Below are 27,625 nucleotides of genomic sequence, written 5' to 3' on the forward strand. Positions count from 1 at the left end.
GAGACCATTTAGAACTGCCTATGGAGTTTTAAAGAAATCAGTAAAGCACATAAATAGAACTTAAAAACATTCTATTCTAAGTTAAAAAATAATGTGTGATTCACACTGCTCAATAATTAATGCTACTTGTGTTTTAAGATATAGGAAATCTAGCGAAGTACACTTAGATACATTTGTAATTGGTTTAGGTAGACGCTTCAACAACAAAAAAAGAAGAATGTACAAATCCAAGAGATTGGCTCTTGTGTGAGGAGCTCTCTGATGAGGAAGCTTCTGCCCAATCCTTTCAGGAAATTTTAAATCAACGGAGAACCGGACATCAGGATGACGATGAGAAACAGAACTCACATGAAGCAAAACCAGGTACAGCCTTTTTTCTTTTTTAAATAATGCTTTAAAATAAAGCTGAATTTTTTTCTCCATTCTCTATATTCTGTGAGTATAAGTGAAGTATTCAAAAACTATTAACATTGTGATAGCAGTTTGATATAACTCTTCAAAAGAGTAGTCACTGTCTGACCATTGGTTAGTGGTTAAATAATCATGGAACCCTACATTGGGCATTGGGGATATTTTGCCTTTGTTTCCTATGTAAATTCAGGCTGTCAGGTGAAGAGAGAAATGCTTTCGTCTTCTCCTTTCCTAGCAGAAAATTTTTGCTAGAACAACTATTCCTTCACTGAACTATAATTACAACACATAAAACAGGAGGATCTATGAGAGGGAAGTAAAAATATATTAATACGTCTTGAGAAATACATTTCAAGGACTGCTGTGAAGCTCAGGGGGATAATTATTTGTCTTTTGTTTCTCTTTCTTTTTGAAGAAATATTTCTTTTTATTTTTCCTTGATGATTTTCACACCTGTACTTTAGACATTGAAGATTCAGATGACTGAAGTGTACAGTATCTTTGCCTTAAGGTTCCCGGTATCTCTTGAGGAAAATCATACTTTCAAAAGTATTCAATTTATTAATTTTATTACTCAGGATCTTGTTGAGATTTCCAGTTGCTTTTCATTAAAAATAAAACATTAGTTAAAAATAAAATGTTAGATAATAAATTTAAATCATATAACTTAGTTGACAGTATCTAATTTATGATTTTTATTTCATTTTTTTTCCAATGAAGGAACTCTCCTGATTATTCCTCTTTTGTAACATAGTATAATTTTAAATGTCAAGATATCACACACCTTCTTCCCAATTAGAATTTGATTCTTTTACTAAATAATGTTCTCTCTTTCAAATATTTTTCCTACATTTGTTCATGATACATCAATTTTGTTAGTATTTTCAAGACTTATTTGCATACCCTTTTTAGTATGTATCACAGTATAATTATCATTGACTGTGTTATTTTATGTGCTCTTTTGTTTGTGCTATCATATTTTGATGTATTACTTTACTTTTCTACTCTGAAAAGGACTAAGTCTTCTATAGAAATGCCCTTTTGATTGTTCACTTTGAAGACACAGTACTTAAAAATAACAGAAGAAATGATGTGTTGTAGCTTTCCCCCATAGGCTAAAGATGATTGTGGCTGGAGATGCTTAAATGGAATTAACTGCCTGATTCCACAGAAATTCATGGCACTGTGGAATGGTAGAGGCCAGATGTTGGCATGTAGTGATCAAAGTCATAGTAAAAAAAATTACCAAAATAAGAGGCAGGGAAGACAAGTAATCAGGATGTTTCTATTCACAGAAACCTGTGATATTAACTGGAGTACATAAGAATGAAGAAGTTGTACAATCTCCTGTTTTTCCTATCTGAGTAGAAAATTTCTACCTGATGGACAGAGACTCAGCCTGAGCCACCATACAGGGGATGCAGAGTTTTAATAAAGTTCCCAGCACTAAGCCAGTTCACAGATCTGGAGCCTTTTAATAGAGATAAAGATTGGATTCTTTTGCAGGATTTTGTAGTTTGGCTACAAGAGTACACTATGAATCGTCCTCTAAGCCTTAACTGCAGAACTGGTTATTTACCAGGATAAACATGCAATGAGGAAAGGCAATACCCAGACGTTCATAGGGGTTATTAGATTATGGGTCTGAACCTACACTTATCCCTGAAGACCCAAAGTACCACCATAGTCTGCCAGTCAGTCTTAGGGATTTATGGAGATGAAGAAATAGGTGGAGTCTTGTCTTTACTCTGTCTCATAGTGCATTGGAACTGTGGGACTATTACGTGGTTTTTCCTCAGTCCTGAATATATATTGGGAATGGATATACTTAGTAACAGGCAGAATCCCGATGTTGGTAGTCTGACCTGTGGCATGAAGGTCGTTATGGTAGTAAATAAATAGAAGACCCTAGAACTGTCTCTCTCCCTTGCCAGCATCCACGCTAAAATACCATCCCTGAAGCAATACCACATTTCTGGAGATTTTAGAAATTAGTGCCAGCATCAGAAACTTGAAAGATGCAGGAATGTTGCTTATTATTATATCTCCATTTAACTGACCTATTTGGTGTAAAAGCCAGTGATCTTGGAGAATGACCTCAAGTTAGAGTAAACGATCAGATGATGACGATACAGATCACGGTCGCCTTTCTGGATGTAGGGTCTTTGCTGGAGAAAACTAACACATTCTCTGTGGCAGGGAGAGGGAGACAGCCATTGGTCTAGCACAGGGGGTGATTTTTCTGTAAAGTGACAGTAAATATTTTAGGCTTTGAGGGCAATTGAAAAGTGCTCAACTTTGCCATTGTATCATGAAAGCACTCATAGATAAAATTCAAACAAATGAGTGTGGCCGTTTTCCCATTTAACCTTGTTTGTGGACATAAATTTGAATTTTATATCATTGTCACATGTCACAATATGTTATCCTTCTTTTGATTTTTTCCAACCATTAAAATATGTAGAAACCACTCTTAACTTGAAGGCCACATAAAAACAATTAGTGGGCCAGATTTGGCCCAAGGGCTATAGTTTGCTGCTCCTTGATAGAGCAAATGTATTCTTTTCTATTTCTATCAGTAAGTTATAATCAGAAATAGTTTGATATCATATGACAGAGATAATAGTATACCTTCGCAGCCTCACTCCAGACCTACATTAACTCTCCAGCTTTCTAGCATTATGAAGCCCCAAAGGACCTTGATTGTTTTGATAGTGCACAGAAGATAATGCTTGCCCATTAGATTGGTGGCATAATGCTAAGTGGAGTTGGTGAACAGGGAGTATCTGTTACGTAATTATTATATTGGACCCCTTCCATCATGGATAGGACAGTAATTTGTCTTCATGGGAAAAGCTACGTATTTCAGAAGAGGATCTGCGTTCCCTGCCTGTAGTGTGTCTGCCAGCAGAAGCTTTATTTATCAGAATGGTACCGCACACAACATTGTCTTAGAGTAAGACACTCATTTTATTACGAAAGAGGTATAAGAATAGGCTAATACCTGTGTAAACCACTCGTTGTGCCGTGTGCAGCCCTACCCAGCTGGCTTGATAGTTTTGTGGAATGGCCTGCTAAAGGTGCAGTATGAGTTCGAGCTGAGAAATGTCTTACGGGTTTGGGGTGCTTTTCCTACAGGGTTCTCTATATTACATGAAATTCCAGCAGAACTTCCATTAAACAGGAAGCTGAGACTACCCACTGCCATTTTGGGGCTCATCAGCCCTGAATGAATAGTCAGTCAGGGTCACTGAATGAATAGTCAGTCAGGGTCACTGTACTGACCATGTTGTTTGAGGACGATTACTGGAGAACAATTGGATTGTTATCACACAATAAAGAAAAGAGGGACTTCATCTGCAAGCCATTCAGTGGCGAACTTACCAACATTTCTGTGTCCAGTAATAATGTTCATTGAAGAAAAGGTGGCAACCCAACTTTGGTGGGAATCCAAAAGAGGGCTTCTGTTGTCTTGAATCCTTTGAGATCTGAGTCACCGCACTAGGTCAAAGGTGTTGGCAGACAGTAAGGCGAGCATAGAATGGGGGGTGGGGGAGACGGAAGCTAGGGTAATCAAATCAACGTAGGCTTCAAAACCGGCTACAAAATGGAGACCCACAGCAGCTACGTTTTATGTTGAGTAATTGTTTTTCTCCTCTCTTTTTCCTGTTACCTAATATAAAGTGTACTACTGGCATCTAACATTTCAATTTAGGTTTCAGTTGGGAGTATCACCAAGTTGAGGTCTCCCTATGATACAGAGTGGCTGTAGAACTTTTTGTTTTCCTTATGCTTCAGATATGAGTTTGTTTTTTTGTTTTGTTTGTTTTCAGAGAAAGAGACAGACAGACGGACAGACAGACAGACAGAGACAAATGGAGGCTTGGATGCAAACTGAGTAGACTGTCTGTCCAGGTCCATCCTCTTCCATTTCTGCCCTACTCTGTGCCCCTAGGAACTGATCTCTAGAGACTGCGTCAGCTGAGCTCCCTTGTTCTCTGACTTCTGTTTGGGTCTGGCCAGCTGGAGACACTAACAGAACATTGAAGGGTGAGAAGAAAGAGGCAGAGGTATTAACTCTCTCTCTTTCCTTCTGGATGTGCTGAGATTTGGAGTGTGTATTAGCACCACTCAGGTGACCTTTCAACCACAGCCACTGCTTTCAATGACTGCTTACACCAGTTCTCTTCCTTTGTCTTCTCAGGCCTAAGGTTGGTAACAGCTTCCCACTATTTTTAGTCTCTGAGTGTTTCAGCATCACTTGTTCCCTTAAACCCTGTGACATGATTATAAGTTATCCCTTCATTTGACCATCTTCAAATTACCCCTTTGAGTTTTGTCTTTCCTGTCAGGACCCTGACTGATACAGATGATCAAAAGAAGGATTTCTAAAAAGCCAAGATTTGAGTTGAGGTCTAGAAAATGATTTGGAGAGTGAAGACAAATTAACTTGTGCAAAGGCTTCATGATGGAGAGAGCATATTGTGTTAATGAACTGAAGATAGATGTGTGTGCCTGGACCTTAGAGAGCGAGGGGCAGGATTGTAGCACGACAGGCTAGAGAGGAATCACGCTTAGTGACCTGGAAAGACAAGCCTGCAAAGAGGACAAAGAGTGACATAGATACAGGAGGAATGCTATAAAGTGTATTATCATAAAACCCCATGGAGGACAGTGTTTTTAAATACAGAAATGAGTCAACAATGTGGTTGCCATGGAGAAATATTATGATGAGAACTTTTGTTGGTATAATATGTGATTTTTTTTTTGCCCCGGAGTATCATAAATATGATTGGTTTTGTGTGTGTATATTTTATGTATATGTTTGTAAATATTTTCCTTTCCCTAAGATATTAAGTAGATACAGAAGAACAGTTGTAAAATTTATATAGCTTATGGAGAAAAACAAAACAATAAGTGCCTGTTCTCTCCCTCTTCCCTTCCCTCGAAGAGATTATTACTAGCCTGGATTTGTGTTTTTCATTCCTTTGATTTCCTTGCAGCTTACTGCGTATGTGCATGTCTCAACAGTGTGTAGTTAAGTTTGCATGTATTTGAATAATATGTAAGTGGAAAGCTAGTGTATGTATTCTTTTGCAACTTGTTTAATTTATTCAGTACTATTTACTGAGATTTACCCTTGAAGTTGTGCATAGTTGTATTTTATTCATTTAAACTGCTGAACAGTCTTCTGTTATATGAATATACCACTGTTAACCTGTTTCAATATTGATGGTTGTTGGGTTGATTCCCATTTTGGGGAAGAAAGAGGGATAAATATTTACTCTCCCTCTCCTTGATGTGCTGAGATTTTTCAGTGACTGCATTCTCTGCTTATATTACAAAGCAACACTCAGATGACCTTTTATCCACAGTCATCGCTTTCAATGACTTTTCGTACTTTTCCTCTCAAGCCTAGGGTTGGTAACAGCTTCCCATTATTTTGAGTTTCTAACTGCTTCAATATTACTTGTTCCCTTAACCCTACCAGGAAACCCTACCATTGCTCTTAATATTCTTGCACAGATCTCCTGGCGCACGTGTGCACCCATTTCTAGGTGTCTATTCCTGGGAGCAGAAGAGTGGGTCACAGGTGGTGCATGTCTTCAACGATACAGACGCAGGTGAATTACTTACCAAAGTATTTGTGTCTGTTCTTGCTCCCACCTGCAGTGTTTCAGAGGTTTGGCTGCTTTCCATTATCATCAACACTTTAATTGTCAGATTTAAATTTTTACTGGTCTGATAGAGGTAAAATTGTGTATTTAATTTGTGTGTCTCATTACAAATGACACGGAGTACATTTTCCTGTGTTTCTTGGCCATTTAACTTAATAACATTGAGTAACTTTGAATTTTCAAGTTTTCTAATTATTTCTGTTATTGATTTCTAACTTGACTTTATTTTAGTGTACTCTAAAGTCTGCCTTCCTTCGGTGCGAAAGGCAAGTATTCACAGTGGCGTACAAGGTTCAATGTAACTTGAAGTTCCTGGCAGGGAGGGAAATAGCTCAATGATAGAGTGCATGCTTAGCATGCACCAGGTCCTGGGTTTAATCCCCAGTGCCTCCATCAAAAATAAATATATAAAATTTAAAAAATACCTCTCCTTCTGAAGTTCCTACCTCTGTGATCTCATCTCCTGTTACTCTCCCCTTGGCTTGTTCCGTTTCAGCCACACCAGCTTCCTGGCTGTTCCTCAGACACCTCAGGCAAATTTTTACCTAAGGACTTTTGCACTGTCTGTTAAGGAAAATACCCACCACCCCATCAATCTGAATGATGGGGCATCTCACAGAAATTCTCAGTGGTTTCATTGGTGTATACATCTATCAAAATCCATCAAATTGTACATTTGAAATAAGTGTAGTTTACTGTACAGGAACCATACTACAATAAAGGTGTTTAAAAAATTCTCACACACACACAAAAGAACGTGTAGCCAGGGAGCCATTAAACAAGGGAGAAAAACCAAAACCTAAGAGATACAGATCATGTGGCATTTTCCAGGGAGACATGCCTCATAAATCTGTGTGTTCTAGATTTGTCTTCTATAAGCACTTTGAAGCAAAGGTTATCCTGCTAAATACGTTACATAGCTAAAGACCCTTTTTCTAGAAAATATCATTCATCAGTTTGCCAGGGAAGTCTAGTTGTTAACAGATTCACAGGCGAGTTAATGCAAGCCACCTGCCATCTTTATTTCCAGGAGCGGTGCCACTGGTGATGGGGGAAGAGTGGCCCGCAGGCCAGCCGCTTCATCTCCTCCCTCCTGCTCATCCTTTTAGGTGTGGGGGTTATCTCTCAAACCAAGTGGCTCTTCTCAATGACCTAGGCAGAAAGAAAGCGAGTCCCCATTTTTTTCTTTCTTTCCTGCTGAGAAGTATTTCATTTTCTCGTGGAAAGGGGGCCTCGCAGTGGAGGGCTCTCCTTTCCCCTAGGACTTGCTCTTGGCCTGAACACCTGCTCTTCCAGGTAATGCATTCCGGCGGTGTTTCCCAGAACATCCTCCAGCTGCTTTCTTCAGCACTGCTCTACACTTCAGGGGAGACAGGCGTCGGGTGACTTACATTCTTTTGGTTTATTTCTATTGCTGGCACGTGGCTGCTCCTGAAAGCTGTTCATTAAAGCCCACAGTACGAACTCGGGATTATTCTCTAGCCTTAGTCTATAAAAATACTTTTTTCCCCTCTTTACTACTTCCCTATTTTCTCCAACACTTTTTTCCTGTGATGGTCAGTTTGGAGAGAGGGGTCATATCTAGGAGAGTGGAGGGACTAGTAATTCTGGATTTATACCGCTTTCTTTCCCACAAGTCTCCATCAGTTTTAAATATCTCTAAGTAGTGATTTTAATTTAGTAGTACTTCAGAAACATCTTAAGCATCTGGAAGTAAATTACCATGTAGATATAAATTCATGAGAATAGTTGTCTCCTCCAGGTGCCATTCTGAGTTATTTATTTTCTGTTTCCCATAATGCGTAAATATTATTGTCAGTGGCTATAGTACATACCTTTATGTGTGTGTGTTTATAGAATATATAATGAATCTATTTGTATTTATCATTTAAAGTGATTAGTCCCTTTAAAAACCTTGTGAATCATAAGATTTTTTTCATTTCAAAGGATTATTGAAAGGAACTGTCTATACAGTCATATAATAAATCACCAATATTTAACACTTTTGCATCATTTAAGCCTAGAACTATTGATTATATAGATAAATATCAAGGTACATTTGCCTCAAAAAAATGATGAGTTCTGTATCTTGAGAGATGTGGTAATTTATAGACTAGGTTACATTAATTATGTATATTATGTTTATTTTTATAGACTCGTTGGGAGAATGTGAAGTACAAACTAATCTGAAAATTTGGACAGAACCACTTACAATTGAATTTAAAGAAGACAGCCTATCCTATATGGAAAAATTATGGCTTAAAAAACACAGAAGGTATGTTCAGAATTTTTCCATTATTAGTAAGATATGTAAAAGCTATGAATGTTCCTTGCTTGTGTGACATGATTTTTGGTAGCAATTTTATATATGTGCTTCACATTTGCCTAAATAATTTTAAAGCAATATTAAATCCCCTCTGTTCTAATAAGAACTTTAATTCTGTTTATGAATATAATGCATTTTTATACATGTGCTTTTTTCTGAATGTCATGTAAATGAAATCACATGATGTGTAGCCTTTCATGTCCTTAACTTAGCAAAATGTATTAAGATTCATTTATCTTCTTTAGTAAATCAGAGTCCTTTCCTTTTTATTGTAGAGCAGTATTTCATCATCGCGATGTTAAATAACGTCCTGCTGGTTTCTAGTTTTTGGCAATTATGACTAAGCCTGTTACAAACATTGGCATTTAGGTTTTTGTTTGAATGTAAGTTTTTAATTCCTTGGGTAAATACTTGGACCAGGATGGCTGGGTTGTGTGGTATTTATGTGTTTATCTTGACGAGAAACTGGCAAACTGTTTTCCACTGTGACTGCACAGTTTTGCATTTCTTCCTGCAACGTGTGAGAGTTCTAGCTGCTCTCCATCTTTGCCAGTACCTGGTGTTTTCAGGGTTTTTTTTTTTTTTTTTCCTTTTGGCAGTGACGTTAATAGATGGGTAGTTGTATCCCATGGTGGTTATGTGGCAGAGCTTTAAGTTCATTCATACACTATCCTGGGTATTCCCATGTAACTACTATCCAAGTTGTCTGTATCTCTTTCAAAGTATGATGCCCATAACAGTCTTACAGGTGTGAAACTTAGTAGTGTGTATCTGGTAGTTGCCTCTTTCTAGCTTAGGAATTGGTACATAAAGTAACCCGAAGGTCATTTGTCTTTTTTAGTAGCTGCCTTTCAAGGCCTTTCATACGGAGTTTCTTATACAATAAAAGAAGCACCATTTTGTTATTCAGTGACCACCATCATTTGTGCTTAGACATATCCAAGAAGCTTTTAATGTGGGCACATGAATATTGAGCTCGCTGAATACTGAATGTTGGCAAATTTCCTTAGCAAGGAAGACTGGTTAGTGAATGTATTCACCAGGGTCGTATTTCCACAGCTACTTTTTAATGGTAATCACTTTTTAAGTTAATGCTTTATTTCTTAATTACAGATGCTACTGTAGAGCAATTCATTTGCAATTCACAAATTTGTGATGGATTTCTGATCCTGTGCTTCAGAAAAGTTTCCTATATTGATAACCTTAATCATAGTTTAGATTTCACTTCTGCCTGTAATTGTTGTTTATGAAAAGCTCAACAGGCTTATAAATACATGTTCTATTGCATGTTGTTTTTGTATTTCTTTTCCGATTTGGATAGTAACTTTTTTGTATTTTACCTGCCAATACATAAGTGCTGATAGATTTTGATAGTGATCTTAATATGAGGTTGTGCGTTTAAAAAGATCTTCCTTGGTGATTCTGATGCTAGCAGCCTAATACCGATTCACAGAATAAATTTACCAGTCATCGCAAGAATTACTTGGTCAATCTGGTTTTCCCCGATGAATTGATCAGTGCTCAATAAATACTTGTTTAAATTTTAAAAGAGGAAACTCTGGTGAGGTGATCCTATTCTAAAATGTATTTCATCCTTTATTTATGTGGCATGATCTTTTAACAAAGCAGTGGTGCCAGGGTCCCAATATCGAGAATGTAGATTTAGTTTGTTGACTAACTAGTTGTTCATAGGCAAATCACTTAAATTCTCTTGATTCATGCAAAATATTCAGTTTGGAATAAATAATCTGTAGGCTCCCTTCAACTCTAATACTCTAGTATCTAGACTCTACAAGTCTTTGGTTCAGGGCTTTCCTCCGAAAATTAGGAAAGTCTTCACTTAATGAAGAAGAAATATCTGGATATTAGTACATTTCTGTGTACTTGTGATTGAATTTTTTGAATGTGTACATCATAAATTTATTTAAGAAATATTTTTTGAATTCCTGTGATGTGCAAGGTAAATTCTAGGCTCTTAGATATGGCTATGTTCACGACAGATACATTTAATGCTTACTTTTTTTTTTTTTTTACGATTTCTGGTGTATAGTGTAACGTTTCAGTCATACATATATTCATTTTCATATTCTTTTTCATTATATATTACCACAAGACATTGAATATAGTTCCCTGTGCTATACAGAAGAAACTTGTTTATCATTTTATATATAGTAGTTAGTATCTGGAAATCTTATGCTCCTAATTTATCCCTTCCGATTGAATTTTTAGTACACGTCAAACTGGAAAGAGGTTTCTGGTGGCCCGATGCCAGTTTGTCTTTGGCCTTTACTCTTTAATATTTTCCATCACTTGATTAAATTATGGATGTAAGATGACATGCTATTCAAAGCTGAATAATATATAAATATTTTGGAGTGTTCTGATATATACATTGCATATATTGGGAAAATGCACATAGTTATAGTTTGCCAGAAGATTATTAAATTTTTAGGGCCTTTGCAAGTTGGGAGAGAGGTGATATAGGGTAATGATTAAGAATATGGGCTTGGGGAGGCGAACTGCTTGGGTTCAAATTCTCTTTGCTGTATTTACTACTTGAATAACTTTGAACAAATTGGTTTACCTCTTTGTGCTTCAGTTTTTCTCACCAATTTAAGATAATATTAGTGCCTGTTTAATATTCCTATTAAGATTCAGTACCCAAATCGGTTAGAACAGAGCCTGGTACATTTTAAGTTTTATATTGATGTTACTGCTAATATTGTTAAGAAGGCCCTGACTTATGTGGGGACTTCATGAGCAGGCATAATCTTGAAGGGCTGTGCAGCTACTTACATTCTTAGTTCAAAAGTGACCCTCTTCCCCATAATTTGAGATGTCCTCTGGAACCAAACGCACATGACCTCTAAGAATTCCTGTACTTCATTGCCTTGTATGTGAGATGGTCCACATCAGACCTCATTGTTAGTTGGGTCATAGATGCCACAGCCAGAATACCTCACGTTCATTTCATGGGAGACTATTTTGTTGCCCTACTGGCTTAGTGGAGGTTTAGAAAAATGTCTTCAATTCTCTTAGAATTCTTCAGCATAATGCCAAGACGGTGAGATACAGCAAACATTTGTAAATTAGCTTTTTAAACAGTGAGATATGTTTCACGGACTCCATGTATATTTTGCAAGAGCATTAAATTCTGTCATAACTTTGATTTTTATCCTAAACTTTGAAACAGTAGGATATGAGTGAAGTTAAAAATCTTGTGTGATATCAATTTGACTTACAAAATGCTTTTAGTAGGTTAAGATGCTGTTATACAATTGTACTTTTCTTCTGTGAATTAGAGGCACAGCTACGGTTTCATCGTTAATTTTGTAGACACACTCTTCTGTGAAATAAATCAAGATCTTGTCTGGGGAAGTTTTAGGTAATGCACTGTAGGCTTTTAATTGCTTCTTTCTTGTTTTGTAGAACTCCACAGGAGCAACTTCAAAACATGCTACCGGATACATTCAAACCTCAGGATAAAACCACGAGTGAGGCACAGTGTTCTCAGAATGAAAATGATGAAGATAGTGATGGTTAGTTCAGCCTTGATTAGATATTTTCAAATTCACTGAGCATCAATCAGTAGCTGCTCTTGGTTTTCTTGACTATCATTCTCAACTGCACTGTGCACACTTCATCTCCAGATCAGAATCATGCACACTCTTCTCCCCACCCTCTAGGTTTACTTAGCCTCAGTTTAAATAGTTTCATTTAAAAATAGAACGTTAAGTAAATGTGTAGTTTACCTGAGCTGGGAAAATTAAAATTGACAGTATTTATACCTTTGGAGAATATTCTTCTTCTATGGTTGCCTGTGTTATTAGAAGATGAATTATCAGGTAAAGAATATTCTTTGATGAGATGACTTTTAATCTTATTTTCTAGTTGAGGAGCTCAAAATACAACCCCCAGCTCTTTTTCTGCCAGTAGAAGAATTAAACATAGAGAGACCTGAACCATCTCTAAAAATAGTCGAACTGGATGATGTAAGTGCGTAATGACCACTCATATTACTTAACAAACAGGAAATTCATAATATGCAGTTACAAGTACATATTATTTTCAACAAGATTTCTTTCATAATACCACATAATTTAATAGTTTAAATTTACAAGTGTTTGAATTTAAACATGCCGAAAGGAATAAAGCAGACTATAATTTTAATGTAGACAGTAAATTTGTGAGCTGAATTGATATTGTGTCATAATATGGGAGATGAGAAGACATTTCACTCTTTTAACTTGTAGAAATGTGGTTTAGCATTTGTTTCATTTAGTTCTGTATGTTGTCAGGCATTTTAACAAAGATTAGTCTCATTATATGGTATCTTTTTAATATAATTTGTATACATTGAGTTTGTTGAGTGTCATTTCACATTATTTTCTATTTAAAGGAAAAACAGTATTAAGATGTAAGGGATTTAGTACAGTAATAACTTGAATATAAACCTCCAGCAGACACCAAGTAGAATCAGCTGGAGCTAGAGCCAGTCAGGGCTAGAGCTTCAGGCTGAAGAGTTAAGTTGTGTCAAACTCAGTCCATTTCTGACTTTCTGGTCCTCTAGTAGCTGGATGCTCCACCTCCACATTGTGCTTCCTGTGGTTATCACAGAGAAAGACTAGAATGGAGGAAGTACCTTTTTATGTACTACTTTCTTCTTTTGATTAATAGCTTCTGCTCTGTGTGTATGTGTATATGTGTGTGTGTATGCTTAGCAACATTTTTGTTTCTCCTCTGTATAAATTTAAGATTGAACAAATAAACACATACACAATGCATATATATATGTATGTGTATATATTTATGTGTGCTCTTCATTAAATTGTGGATGCAAGGAGTAAGTTTATGGCATGCCGGCCAAAGAATTAAAAACACCTTAGTCACTAATCTACTTGGCACTTATTCGTTGCATGATAAAACATAAGCTGCAAGTTTTGGTTCTGGGTGTGATAGTAGTGATAAAGTGAACTGACACCACCAGATGTCGAATGTTCTGTGGCACATAGTCAGAGAGCTCATGACATTCCTTGTAAGAAGAAAATATCTAGTACACACATGTTAACTGGTTAGTGTATAATAAATGTATTGAACATACTAATATTATACAACATGCATTTAATAAGACTTATGAAGAGGAATTTGAAGACTCAGGAAACTCCGTGCCTTATAAAGTTGAGTTAGCAGATGCAGACAGTCAACAAAGGTAAGATCTTTCGATGCTTATTAAAAACTCACAAAAAATCAACTATCTCATGAGAAATTCATGACATAAAAAACAAGTGACTTTAATGTTAGACTATATTTTACTTAAGATGTGTTTAAATTTGGGTACAATATTGCTAATATGGATCAATAATCAATAATTACAAAATTACCTATAATGGTATGTTTATGCTCTACCTAGTATCTGGATTATTTAATAGATGCTTCTGAATTTAGGAATTGTTATTATTTGAAATGGCTGACCAAGGCTGATATATTTCATATGAACTTTCTCATTTTCTCCAAAGATAATTTTTGAATTTTCCTTACTTCAGTTTGTTATGAGCCCTAAATAAAAATAGGTATATTAACGGTTAGGTTGAGAGACAAAAAGAGCTCCCAAACTATAGATTACTTCCCAGGTAGATTTTACTGTGTGATAAATCAAATAAATGAATTATAATGGTTCACTTTGTAACTTTTTTTTTTTTTAGAATTTTGTTATTTCCAAATGAATAATAATATATAGCTGTATCCGTTAGTAATGTTAAAAATTACTCCAAGCCCTCTTTGCTGTTGAAGCTTTAGCTGGGATTTCAGGTGTCGTGACTGCCAAGTATTAAGCTGGGTAAAGAGCAGAATGAAGTCCTCTTAAGTAGCCCCTACACCGATTCTTTGTTTATATGTTCAGATCAACTTAGGCCCCTGTCAACATTTTGGAACAGCAGTGGGCATAAGTGATGCCCTCGGACCTGAAAAGCCCCACGTTTGGACACATAGACCCAAATGTGCTTTTGGCAGGAGACAACCTTCTGGTCAGTAGATAAGAAGTTTATATGCCCTACTGTTTCCCTAAGGAAATGGATGGTATTTCTACTCTCTAATTTGATCCTTTTATATACCCTATCACAAGTCATTGCTGTGACCTCCATGTTCAACAAGGCAGAGAAAGTTTCTGATTATGGTTTGGCAGTAGTTTTGCATCTTGGATTGGAGGTGTCCATAGAGCTGCTTCTTTTTTAAGAAGAGTCATAAAAGATCATAAATGACACCAGAGGACCTTTCTGGTTAAGCTTAATCCATGAGTCTTTATGGTGGTACTGTGTACAGCTTACCTAAATATCAAGTATTATTAAATATATTATTCAGGTCCCAGAAAATGTTATTCAGTTGTAACTATGCTTTCATATAGTGATCTTCATTAAAATTGAAACATAAATACCACATATGGCTTTTGAACTTATCTAGTTCTTGATGAACAAATAAAAATTTTATTTAAGCAATAAAACCTTGATTTCATCAGCTTGATAAGATTGGAAGGTAACTCTCCACTTTTAGAAGAAAGAACATAAGAAACCAAACTTATTTCAAAATATTTAAAAAAAGAAAGATCAGATTGAAAATTTGCGGTTTGTCCCTGGTGCCTATTTCTTTTAAATTCATAATACTATTTAGTTACTTGTAGTTTAGAGTATGTCCACGGTACATTAAAACAACATTAAACATTAGAACAAATGAATAACCTATTTTCTTAAGGTTTTGCTATATTTATTTTAATAAGCTGGATTTTTAAAATATATAATTTCTTTCAATTCTATTCTTTTGCTTGTACCTAAACATGATAGTTGCACATTTCATGATTATCAGAATACTTTCCTGTATGAAAATGACATCCATCAACATCATGTTTTCACCAAGGGAAAAAGAGACCTCTTATATCTTCATCTGAGCAACAACTCTTCTTATTGTAAAGATAATTCAAAAGGTAATCTTTTTTTGTTGCTTAATATTATTGACAATGAATGTTAGTAACTTAATAAAACCAATAGGTATTACAGTATATAAAATCTCTACCTATTTTGGGTTCATTTTAATCCCAGAAAATTTAGTACTCAGAAGAAAATTGGTTGAAAGTACATAATTTTCTATCAAATGCTATTTTTAATCAATGGGTAAGAGTATTTGTATTCAGAGGCAAAAGCAGATAATATAAGATTCTAAAAGTTAGGGACTGAGCCAGCTTTTAAAAGATTACTGGGCTTTTAGTGATAAGATTCTGATTGGCACCCTTTTGCCCTTCCTTGCATTAAATCTTTTCCTAAAATATTTAAATTTGATGTAAAGTTTCACATGAGTGATAAAACCAAACCAAAAACAAATCATCTACCTTGCTATCACTGGCAGTTCCCTTGGGATCTGTAGATTAGAATATTGTGTGCTAATGTCTGGTTTCAGTTTCCAGATGGTGAGATCATCGTTTAAAGACAGTCATAGCAAGTTTCCTGGCCTCGGAGTCAGATTTTGTTTCCATTTTTGCCTTAATCACTGTGTGACCTTGAACATGTCACTTCCTTCCTTAGACCTCATTTCCCTAAACTGAAATAGAGCAACTAGATTATTTTCACTGCTTTTAAAATATATTTTATCTACTTAGGATTTTCAGAAAAGCCAATAAATATATCTTATGTGAAGAATTTGAGGGATACTAGAGATCCTTATTTAAAGTCACTAGCTGTAAAACTGATGATTACCTTTTGAATGGGTAGCAGTTGGTAGAGAACAGTGATCTGTGCTAATCCTGCTGGTTTGAACATCTTCACCTACTAAGCCTCTAAATCATACAAGCATGAACTATACCCACATGGGAATTTAGGATTTTTAGGGTTCCAGATCTAGTCCAGAAGATATTTTTTGACATACCTGGAGCATGATGTTCAGTTGCCTTTGGGAAAATACTGAACACAAATGCCCATTAAGTGTTACTTTGAAGATAATTTATTTAAATAGATCTTGTTTTTTAGAGCAGTTTCAAAATTGAGCAGGAAGTACCAGAGTTCCCATATGCCCTCAGCCTCTACAAACTAACAGTTTCTCCCACTGTTAGCATCCCAAATCAGAACATTACATTTGTTGCAATCAGTGAATATATCTTGACACATCATTGTCACTCAGAGTCCATAGTTTACATTAGGTTTCATTCTTGGTGATGTACATTCTATAGGTTTGGACAAATGTGTAATGACTTTTATCTACCATTATAGTATAATACAATAGTGTTACTGCCCTAAAAATCCTTTGTGCTCTGCCTTTTCACACAACCCTCCCTCCTAACCCCCAGAAACCACTGACCTTTTTACTGTCTCCAGTTTTGCCTTTTCCAGAAGGTAATATAGCTGAAATCATACAATGTGTAGTATTTTCTGATTTGCTTATTTTACTCAGTAATATCCACTTAAAGGTACCTCCTTATATTTTAATGGCTTGATAACTCACTTCCTTTTGGTGCTGAATAATGTTCCATTGTCTGGATGTATCACAATTTATTTATACATTTACTTATTGAAGGACATCTTGGTTGCTTTCAAGTATTGGCAATCATGAATAAAGCTGCTATAAAAATCCATGTGTGAGATTTTGTTTGGTCATACGTTTTTAAATGATTTGGGTAAATATCAAGGAGCACAATTGTTGGATCATGTGGTAAGAGTACGTTTAATTTTGTAAGAAACCAGCAAACTTTCTTCCAAATTGACTCTGCCATTTTTCATTCCCACCAGCAATGAATGAGTGTTCCTGTTCTTCAGATCTTTGCCAGCATTTGGTATTGTCAGTGTTTTGGATTTTTGCCATTATAATAATTGTATAGCGGTATCCCATTGTTTTAATTTGAAATTCTCTAATGAAATATGATGCTGAGTTCCTTTTCATATCCTTATTTTCCATATATATATTTTCTTTTATGAGGTGTCTGTTAAAGTCTTTGGCCCATTTTTTAATTGAGTTGTCCATTTTCTTACTGTTGAAATTTTAGAATTCTTTTATATATTTTGGATAACAGTACTTTATGTATGTATTTTGCAAATATTTTCTCCAAGTATGTGGCTCATCTTCTCATTCTCTTAGCAGTATCTTTCACAGAACAGAATATTTTAATTTTAATGAAGTCCAGCTTATCAGTTATTTCTTTCATGGATCCTGCCTTTTGTGTTGTGTCTTAAAATGTCATTACCATAATCAAGATCATTTGGAGTTTCTCCTATGTTCTAGGAGTTTCATAGTTTTGCATTTTACATGTAAGTTTTTCATTCGTTTTGAGTTAATTTTTGCAAGGAGTGTAAGGTCTGTGTCCAGATTTATTTTGGGATGTGTGAATTCCACTTGTTCGAACACCATTTGTTGAAGACTGTCTTTTCTCCATTGTACCAACTTTACTCTTTTGTCAAAAATCAGTTGAATATATTTATGTGGGTCTATTATGGATTCTTCATTCTGTTCCACTGATCTATTTTTATACTTTTGCTAATACCACATTGTCTTGATTACAATAGGTGTATGGTGATTCTCAAAGTTGTATAGTGTCGGTTCTCTGACTTTGTCCTTTTCCTTCAATATTGTGTTGCTTCTCTATATAAACTTTAAAGTCAGTTTGTCAATATGTACAAAATAATTTGCTGGGATTTTGCCTGGGATTGCATTGAATCAGTAGACCAAATTGGGAAGAACTGACATCTTGACAATATTGAGTCTTCTTATCTGTGAATGTGAACTATCTCTTAGTTCTTTGATTTCTTTTATCAGAGATTTTATAGTTTTCCTCATATAGATCTTATAAATATTTTGTTAGATTTATACCTAAGTAGTTCATTTTTTGTGGTTAATGTAAATGATATTGTTATTAATTTTAAATTCCACTTACTCTTGTTGGTGTATAGGAAAGCAGTTGACTTTTGTATGTTGAGATTGTATCCTGCAACCTTTCAATAACCACTTATCAATTCCATCATGTAATTTGTAATTTGTAAAATCTGCTTTATTTCTTCTTTGCCAATCTGTATACCTTTTATTTCCTTTTTCTTGTCTTATTTCATCAGCTAGGACTTCCAGATGCTGAAAAAGAGTGGTAAGGGTTGACATCTTTGTCTTGTTCCTGATCTTAGAGATAAAGTTTCTTACCATTAAGTGTGAATATTAACTGTAATTTTCTGTAGGTACGCTGTCAAGTTGAGGAAGTTCCACTTTACTTCTGGTCTACTAAGAGTTTTTAAGATGAATGTGTGTTGGATTTTATTGAATGATTTTTCTGCATCTATTGATATGATCCTGTGATTCTTCTTATTTAGCCTGTTGCTGTGACAGATTAGAATAATTGACTTTTTAATGTTGAACCAAGACATCTAATTTTTTATTACTTAACAGGGCTTCCAATGAATAGACTAAATTAAATTATATCTGTACTCTCTGCATCACATTTTAAACCTTACTAAAAGGCTGTGTTGTCACCTTTTCAGCAGCAATAAATTCTAATAATGGAAATTTACCATCTTGCAAAAATATTGTAAAGGTTAGTTGTAGACACTTACATATAGGAAATAGCATCTCTTTCTACAAAAAAGTCAGATTCAGATCATTTCTATTCAATTTAGGAGGAAAGTACAGCATTATCATAAAACTTTCATTAAATTGAATAGCTTTTATAAAGTTTTTCTATAAAAGTATTTCTCTGATGTACAGTTTACTGCATTTCTCATAGTACTTGTACAGTTTAAGAGGTGATATTGGAAGTTCTAAGCACTGTGTGTAATGGCTGAGTTATATAAACATCTGACTGCAGCAGGTCAGTCCTCTGAGCTATGAGGCAGAGCTTCTGTCACTGGAGACTATTTCAGTTATAGCCTCTGTGATTTTACGGTCTGTTGAGATAAGATGTATACATTGGAAAGAGAATAGAGAATAAGGCATAATCAGGTAAAGCTGTATTCAGTCTGTATAAATATGTGTGTGAGTGTACGTGTATATATGTGTGTATGTGTATATATATAATATACATGCATGAAAGCAATGTGGTGCAAAAATGTTTAAAGAGTTTTCATTCTTAAGAAAATCTAGACCAATGCTTCACAACTCTATAGTTACACATTATTAATCACTTGGAGAACTTGACAGAAGGGGGAAAATAACAAAAAACACATAAAAACCAGTGCTTAGTCCCACTCTCAGTGTCTGGTTTAATTGGTTTGGGGTTGGGCCCATACACTGACAATTGTAAAGAGTACCTTCAGGTGATTCCATTGTGCAGCCAGGTTGAAAACCAATGATCTAAACCAAGTGATATATTTAAAACAGACATAATGCGATGAGTGACTAATATAATCTTGCTCTTTTTGTAGTTTTCCAGAGGCAGGTGTCCCAGCTTAAACATTTTCTGTGCGCCTGACCGCTGGTGTTTTTTCATCTGGCAGATTTCCCTCTGCCCTCTCCTCATCACTAGTCATGCTGAGAAAAGAGGAAAAATGTGGAAATAAGATTCCCTATGCATTATTTCTCACAAGTTGCTGATACAAAACTTGAGTGGGAGAGGGGGTAGGAAAGTGGGAAGTGAACCACAGGCTGGAATGAAAATTTGCATCAATTTCAAGTTTGCATTACAAAACAAAATCTTGCCTTCTTCCATTAGTCTAAATCATTTAAGTTTGAATGTATAAGTAAATTAGGATTACCATTTATGAACATAAGCAGAGAAGTATTTTAACCCTGAGAACTCAGTAAAGAAACATTGATTTAAAAATAGTGTTTATTGATAAAGGTTTATACTGCAGAACTTCTGGTTTGTGAACAGTTTAATCAATCTATTTGTTTAACTTTATTTAACTGTTGTAAATGCGTGTTTTAAACAGCAGGAACTTCAGGTACAGATTCTGATGACATTGTGGATCCTGATGCTTACTCTCTTGCTGTTGAAAAATTAGAGGAAAACAGATTTATGGAGAGAAATTTCAAAGAGAAAAGCACAGATATAGAAAGTTATCAAAAGTATGATAATTCCTGTATATCACGTGAGAGCAAGGATCCTTTGCCAAGAACAGATTTAGAAAAACCCTCCATTAAGGAGAAATTATCTCAAGAGGACAAGGAATCCTTGGAATTTAGCAACCTGCAAGAGAGGCCAAACTATGAACATTCTGAAACTACAGAGTCACCACTGGTAAATATCTATTACGTTTATTGTATTAACATTTTTATAATAAACATCGTAAGAAAATTTCATATTGACACAACATATTCTTAAATGTTACTTCCTACTGAAGTTAAAATGTGGGACCTTATAGTTAGAGTGACTCAATGGGAAAGAATGTTAATGATTTACAGAGCAAATTCTAATATGGCAAATGCCATTATAACAAATGGTTTTCTATGACAAATCCTTTAAGGCCCACTTCATGCACATAGTAAGAGTGCTATTACTTTTCTAAATAAAATTCATTATTATAAATAATTTAGTATAATAAATCCTTTCTAGCTTTGTACTCTATAGTTACTGGTTAAAATGAAACAAATGCAATTCTGTGGATAAAACCAGTTTTTGTGGTTTAGTATAAGGTTTAAAAGGTAATTCTTCAGGAATTTGGCTAGTAACGAAATGAGGGTATAGTTTTTATTTCTTCTTAGAGAAAAAAAGATAAAGTAGCTCATTATTGTATTATTGCCAAATTCAAAAACTATTTGAATCTCTGTTCTATGTAATAAAAATATTAAGTAATTGTGATTCTTAATAATAAGTTATTTTAGAAATTGGACAAATAAAATGTTAAATTCTTTGGAAACTGGGCAAGTCAAACATTTTAACAAGACTTTAAATTCATTTGCAAAGAATCTCCACGGCGCCTAAACTGCAGGTGGGATGAAAAAAGTAGGAGAATGAACATTGAGCTGCTGCTACTTCTGCTTAGGGGATTAGATTTCTATACCCACTTTGTGACAGGTCTTGTTCCTTTTCAAAGTGGGAAATTGGAATTGAGACCTCTGCAAAACCTTAGGTCCCTAAAAGTCTGCTCAGTCACTGAAGGAACAAGGAGACATCCTCACAGGTGCAACAACATGAAAGGAAACTGATTTCTGCAGGGGATCTAGCCCAAGCCAACAAACACCTTCTCTGAAAAATGGAAATCACTAGCTTCCATCTAGCATCAGTTTAGAGTGATATACATTTCTTGCTTGGACTCTCCAAGCCAATAAAATTAAGACAAATGTTAATCCCTATCTACTGGTGCCCTGATGTATCTGGCAAAAGTAAATCCCAATCTTTTGTAGAAAGACATTCCCACAATTTAGCAAATAATTGATTCCCCAAAATAATGCCCCACTGCAGCTGAGCATCCCCCTTCCCCTAATGAAGAAAACAATGGATCATAGAGTGAATTTCTGAAAACAGAACAAACAAACAAACAAGAACTCTGACTTCCCAGTTTCCACAGGACATCATGCAGAGGGCTGGGTGACACCTGAACATGCTTTGTGCTGTGTTATAGGAGAGGACACCTGAGCATGTGGACCCAGTCCTTTTATACCAGGTGTCAGCCTGCCTGACCTCTGCCATGATTGGGTTTTCTGTAACCTAGTAACAGATATTTGGCAAAAACTCATAGATAAATAATCTGTGGTAATTCATATAATGGAAAGCAATGTAGCAATTAAAATTAATGAAATAGAACTACTTTTATTAACACGGGTACATCCCCCAAATGTGATGTTAAAATGTAATATAAAAGAATACATAGAGTATATGTCTGACAGCAACTTTGGAAACGTTTAAGATAATTTAAAGTTTTTATGGATACACTCAGATAAAATAATTGTCAAAAACCTGCATTGGAGTAGTGTATGTCAACTTCAATGCAATACTACAACTAGTTCTATTTATAAGGTCTAATATATATTTTCCTCATATAGATATCTGAAGCAGTTCTTTAAAATTACTGATATTGTGTGGTAATTACATTATGCATTGCACATGTCTACATATTTAAAGTATTTCATAATTAAAATGGAAATGTTAAAAGAAACTACTAATCATTTTGATCCCTTATACTATTGTTTAAAAAAAAAGGTAAATGATTATGTCATAGAACACAGTGCTTTACACTTAGTGTGAAAATCTACTTTCTTTTCATCTCTAATTACCAGACATGAACTTCTACTGTTCTCCTGCCCTAGTAGAGGCCATTCTCTGAGCAAAAACTACTTAGAAATCTATTGTTCTCCAGTAGAAAATTCAAGAGTGGACAGGCAGTAGAGGCACTTTTTAGCAGTGGTATTACCTGACTTCCAAATGGAGTGTAGGTTCATTTTCTACTTCAGTTTCCAGAAACTGAGTCCTTCCTAAAGCTGGAGCCCCCGATTGAACTGAGCGCTACGTTGTAGAGCAGCAGCAGTGAGGTAGGGTTAGGTGCTGGGAAGCACATGAACTAGTCAGGGGCTCTTGGATTTGGTTCTGAAACTACCAAGTTTAACTTTGTGAGTTTAGGGAAGAAACAAATAAATTCACTCTCATTGTTCTTCTCTGTCAACCTACGCTTTAAAACACCCTTCCATTTTTTCAATTGTCTGATCCAAATATGATCCCCACTGAAGCTGAAGGTGTCCTGTGAATTGACGGTCAGTGTCTGAGAGAGCCAGTGACGGTGTCATGAGTAGAGTGGACTTGGACTTGTCTTTGAAGGAAGTGCTTTCTTGGGCACTTGCTTGGTTTTGTAATACTTACCATTTACGTGATTTATAAATTTGAACAGAATTATAATAATTTTCTTTGAGTTGATTTCCCTCTTAAAACAGGCTTCATCTGGGCATTAATTAGATCCATTAGGGAGCAGCTAAATCCTGAGAGCCACCCTGATTATATTTGAAGCCCATTAGAGTTCTCACTACTAAATCTCCAATCTATTTCCGACTAAACTCATGTATTTTTAATCCCATTTATATTCTTCCCTAAGATGAAAACAGATCAAAATGTGAATTCATAGGGCGGTGGAATAAGCTGAGACTTCAAATCAGCCATATCTGTATTCAAAATTTAGATCTGCTAGTTTCTAGCTATATATAAGCTTCACTTGGCTCACTCTTAACTCAGTTTCCTACTTGTTTATTTTCTTTACAAAGAGTAGTTTGTTAACATGAGTTTTCTCTATGACCACAATCAGATCAGATTTGTTTCCATCGTATTGATTTTCCATCTCTGAATTGATTTCATGGATAGACAAAAACACTAGTTCAGAAACACAGCATATGAGAGACACTCCATTTTCCAGAGTAATTTATGTGCAAAGACATTGAGGGAAGAAAATAAGAAAGGAGAAAGAAAACTCATTTGCTTCCAGAATTTGTCCTCCTTAGATTTGATGGCAAATTTCAGATAACTACTATAATTGTGGTTTACATATTTTTTGGAACTTACTCTATATAAATGTTGTGTTATTGTTTATGTCTCCACAACTGGAGTCTAAACTTGATGTAGGCTGAATCCATGCCAAGAACATAGTAGGTGCTCAGTGAATGAATGTGCCGCTTTGTGTTGATGAGATAAAATAAATTTAATTTTGTTGAATATTTTGTTTTCTAGTTGTTACAAGAAATAGCCCTCAGAAATAAGCCTATAACTGAACAATATCAAGGACTTGAAAAATTCTTTGTTTTTGATAAAAATGAAAGACTCAATTTACCTCCTTCTCAAAGCTTAGAATGCAGCTACTCCAGTACTAGGATTTCTATTGCAGGTAAATTCAGACATGAAATCGGATGGCCTGTAGACCAAGCTAACAATTTTCTGACACCTTTTTTTAAACAGTCTGTCAATATCTTAGGAAATACTGGGCAATTCCGTTCAACAAATAGAATCTTTCTCTTCTTTTCTAGTCAAATTTATTAACCCTGTGTGAGTTGCCATATGTTTATATTTAAGGCTACTATCAGAAAACATAGCTATAATGAGACTGAGAGAGATTATTCCTAGATTTTAGAAGTGTGGTCCTTAATAAATTAATAAAAATTTAAGCTTAAAATCACTTAATCAACATATTTATATGCTAATCCTTAAAAGCCATCTTGAAAGAGAATCTTAAATCTTAGGAACTGTGAGATTTCTGAGACTAGCCATAATTTCCTTTTAAAGCCAGGTCTTGGCAGCCCCTATATTCTTAGATTTCCTATGTATTCAAATGTATTTATCCACATTCAAACCATTATATTTTGTTATATTGCTATATACTTTTAAAAATGTTTGTTTCTATTGAAGCTTCTGTGTGTGTGCAGTATCTTTGCAATTTAGAATTTTTTCCCTTTTTTTAAATTATGAGATTTTGCATAATTACGAGATTTTTGTATGAGATTCTCACTTTCCTAATATATACCTCACTGTTATAAATGTTTTTTATTTAACTAAATATTATCCAGTAAGACAATATATATAATAAAGCAACAACATGGATTTCTTCTCTTTTTAAACTTTATATTATTTTGCTATTTTTTCCATTTCAGGAGACAGAGAATGGATCCCAGACTATAGCATAAGTGCATATGCTGACAATGAAGTTGCCTTGGGTGTTCCGAGGAGTGCCTGGAACCTGGCGCCAAGTGGAGCACAGCAGAGGATGGGTAAGATTGGCTGTTAGGCTGCAGTGGCATATTGTGGGCTCACCTTGTCTATTAGTTTGTCTCTCAGCAGTTTACTAGGCAACTGACAATTATTTTTTGCTGTTACATAATTTAAACTTACTCATTTAAACTGTCCAGGACTTTTCTTCCAAAAGCAAAAAACAAGAGTAGTCATTATTCTTCTCAAAAACATGAATTACAGTCTGAGTTATTTTCTCTAACAATGTGTTAGGGAACAATATTTTTAAAATGTAGCTCAGGATATGGCATATATTTTAAACAATCCTTATAAAATCATACTCAGTTTCACTACACCTTCAGGAAACAGTGTGTTTACACCAGGCTTGGCACACTCCTCTACCCGATTTGTATTCTGCTAGAATACAACCATATGATTGCTACTCGCTGCTATGGTTAAGACACACCTGCTCTAAACCTAACGCTTAGTGTGTTGACCCTGGGATCTTGATTTCAGTTCATTAACTCTATTCTTTAACCAGAATAATTGCAAGATTTTCTATAGGATAGCTTGTTTGACGTGTTGAATGTTCATTGCAATATTATCCTAGTGAGTGTGTGCAGAAAACTGTGACATCATTAACATCAGTAGTATTGTCAGATCATTATTGTTATCCTAAAATACCTGCTAAAGTAGGCTTGCTTTGTGCTGAATCCCATACGAAGTTGCAGTAGGTGACTGATGAATTAAGGCAATTCAACACAAATGTGTTCAGTACGTTGACCCCATGCTGGGCCCTGGGCCGTATGTCATGTCCTCTGATCTTCAGGAACTCACTGTTTAGGAGAAACACTTGACAAAGGGGACTATTTGCCTTTGTCTGAAAGCCATCTTCAAGCCAGAAATTTAATTACAGATGATTTGTCCAAATATGTAAGATTTACATGTCTCTCTTGCCCTAAATCCTGTGATTAAAACTACTTGGCTAGCTTCTATTAGATTCTCTCTATATGCATTTATGTTGAGAATCTGTCAGATGTAAAACTTTGGTTTTTTTTTTTCAGTAGAAAATCCATTCATTTATGGTAAATGTTTTTTGGCTCTGTAATTAGATACTTATTCTCACATCAAAGTCTAGGGCAGCTTTAAAAATTCTGGTTGCTTTCTTCTGAGGCAGTCAAAGGAACTGTTTTAAGTCACTGTGTATTGACAAAAAATTCACATGCACGCTATGAGAAATTTGTTACTAAAACAAATCTTTATAGGTAAGTAGTCAAACACCTATAAGTATTGATTTGGAGTGATCAGTTAAAGTCAATAATTTACTATAAAAAACTATAAAAAATATTATAGGAGCACCTACTAGAGGCCAGGGACTGGTGATAATAAAATAAGCCATCTTCCCTGAAGCCCGGGAACTTGAGTTTAGTTCAGAGGCTTCTGGAATGTCTGTGTGAATATAATCAACTGGGAAGCCTGCTGCAATGTGGATTTCTCAGCCTCACTCTTAGAGATTCTGATCCATTAAGGCTGAGATAAGGTCCAGGAATTTGCATTTATTTTATCAACAATTCCACGTTATGCTCGTGTAGATAGTTTAAAAATCATCCTTTGAGAAAACTGCTGTATAGACATGTAGATACATAAATTACACCATATGTAATAAAAGTCTTATGAAAGGACTGTGAGTAACAAACTTCTGGAACCTGATAGACAATAATAGTACACATGATCAGTTGTAACACAGGGAGTTGCACGTGCAGTCTTTTAGGAATGGAGATGATAAAATAATTGCTTTGCCATTGAAACATGTAGATATTCAAGCTGTTAAAGACTAGGTGATATTTCAGCCAGATCTTAAAGAATTATTAAGACCAGTCAGAGGTGGAGGGAGATGATTTTCTGGACAGAGGTAGTAGCCCGAAATAAAAATTAAATTTTCCTGGTTATGCCACAAGTTAATAGAAATCTTATATTCTGAACTAATGCCAGGATATATTTCTATAAGATTTTTAAGTTTGTGAGTGGAAAACATGATAGCTATGAAATACATGTGTGTTTAGCATCAAGTCCGTTGATTCTCCCCTCGCTGCAAAATCTACTGCTCCTCCACCCCAATTTCTTATCTCTGTAATCTGAGAAAATTATAGATTAACACTGATAACAGTTACACTATAAATATAAGAAAAGGAATTGTCCTTGGTATTAGCTCAAGAATATGTGCTCTGATTACTAGTAAGGCCAGCCAAATATTGGGGATATAGCGTAGAAGAGTGCTTTGGGTTATATTAATGGGCATAAGAATGCAGATAAAGATATAAAAAATATGAGTAGTCTTTAATACAATAATTGTTATTACTGTTCTAAATAAAACATTAGAATTGGATGAAACACAAGCAGAGCAACATGTTTCTTGCGTAGTGTTTCAGTGACATTTCTGATCAAAGGACTCAATGTTTTTTCCCTGAATAAAGATTGCAGAACAGTTTTCTCTTTTGACAGTCTTCCTCCACTGTGTAAATTACTGAGAATTTATACATTAAAAAATGTGTTCTCTAAGAGTTCGGAAGCATATGTGGAAATTTTATTTACATTGCCTGCGATGGTATAAGTTACTCC

At 35.2% G+C, this 27,625-nt stretch overlaps 1 protein-coding gene across 2 annotated transcripts in view; it reads left to right on the top strand.

The window, feature by feature from the left end:
• Window positions 1-27,625, top strand: part of ZBBX (zinc finger B-box domain containing) — a 99,376-nt gene that overhangs the window by 58,025 nt on the left and 13,726 nt on the right. For both annotated transcript variants that reach the window (XM_032484906.1, XM_006183821.3), the window contains 9 exons: window positions 189-363; window positions 8,244-8,364; window positions 11,845-11,954; window positions 12,307-12,407; window positions 13,545-13,624; window positions 15,249-15,388; window positions 20,298-20,605; window positions 24,017-24,170; window positions 24,931-25,047. In XM_032484906.1, the coding sequence (XP_032340797.1) occupies window positions 189-363; window positions 8,244-8,364; window positions 11,845-11,954; window positions 12,307-12,407; window positions 13,545-13,624; window positions 15,249-15,388; window positions 20,298-20,605; window positions 24,017-24,170; window positions 24,931-25,047 (1,306 nt within the window). The remainder of the gene's footprint in view (window positions 1-188; window positions 364-8,243; window positions 8,365-11,844; window positions 11,955-12,306; window positions 12,408-13,544; window positions 13,625-15,248; window positions 15,389-20,297; window positions 20,606-24,016; window positions 24,171-24,930; window positions 25,048-27,625) is intronic.

The sequence above is a fragment of the Camelus ferus genome, chromosome 1, assembly GCF_009834535.1.
Source record: "Camelus ferus isolate YT-003-E chromosome 1, BCGSAC_Cfer_1.0, whole genome shotgun sequence".
NCBI lineage: Eukaryota > Metazoa > Chordata > Mammalia > Artiodactyla > Camelidae > Camelus > Camelus ferus.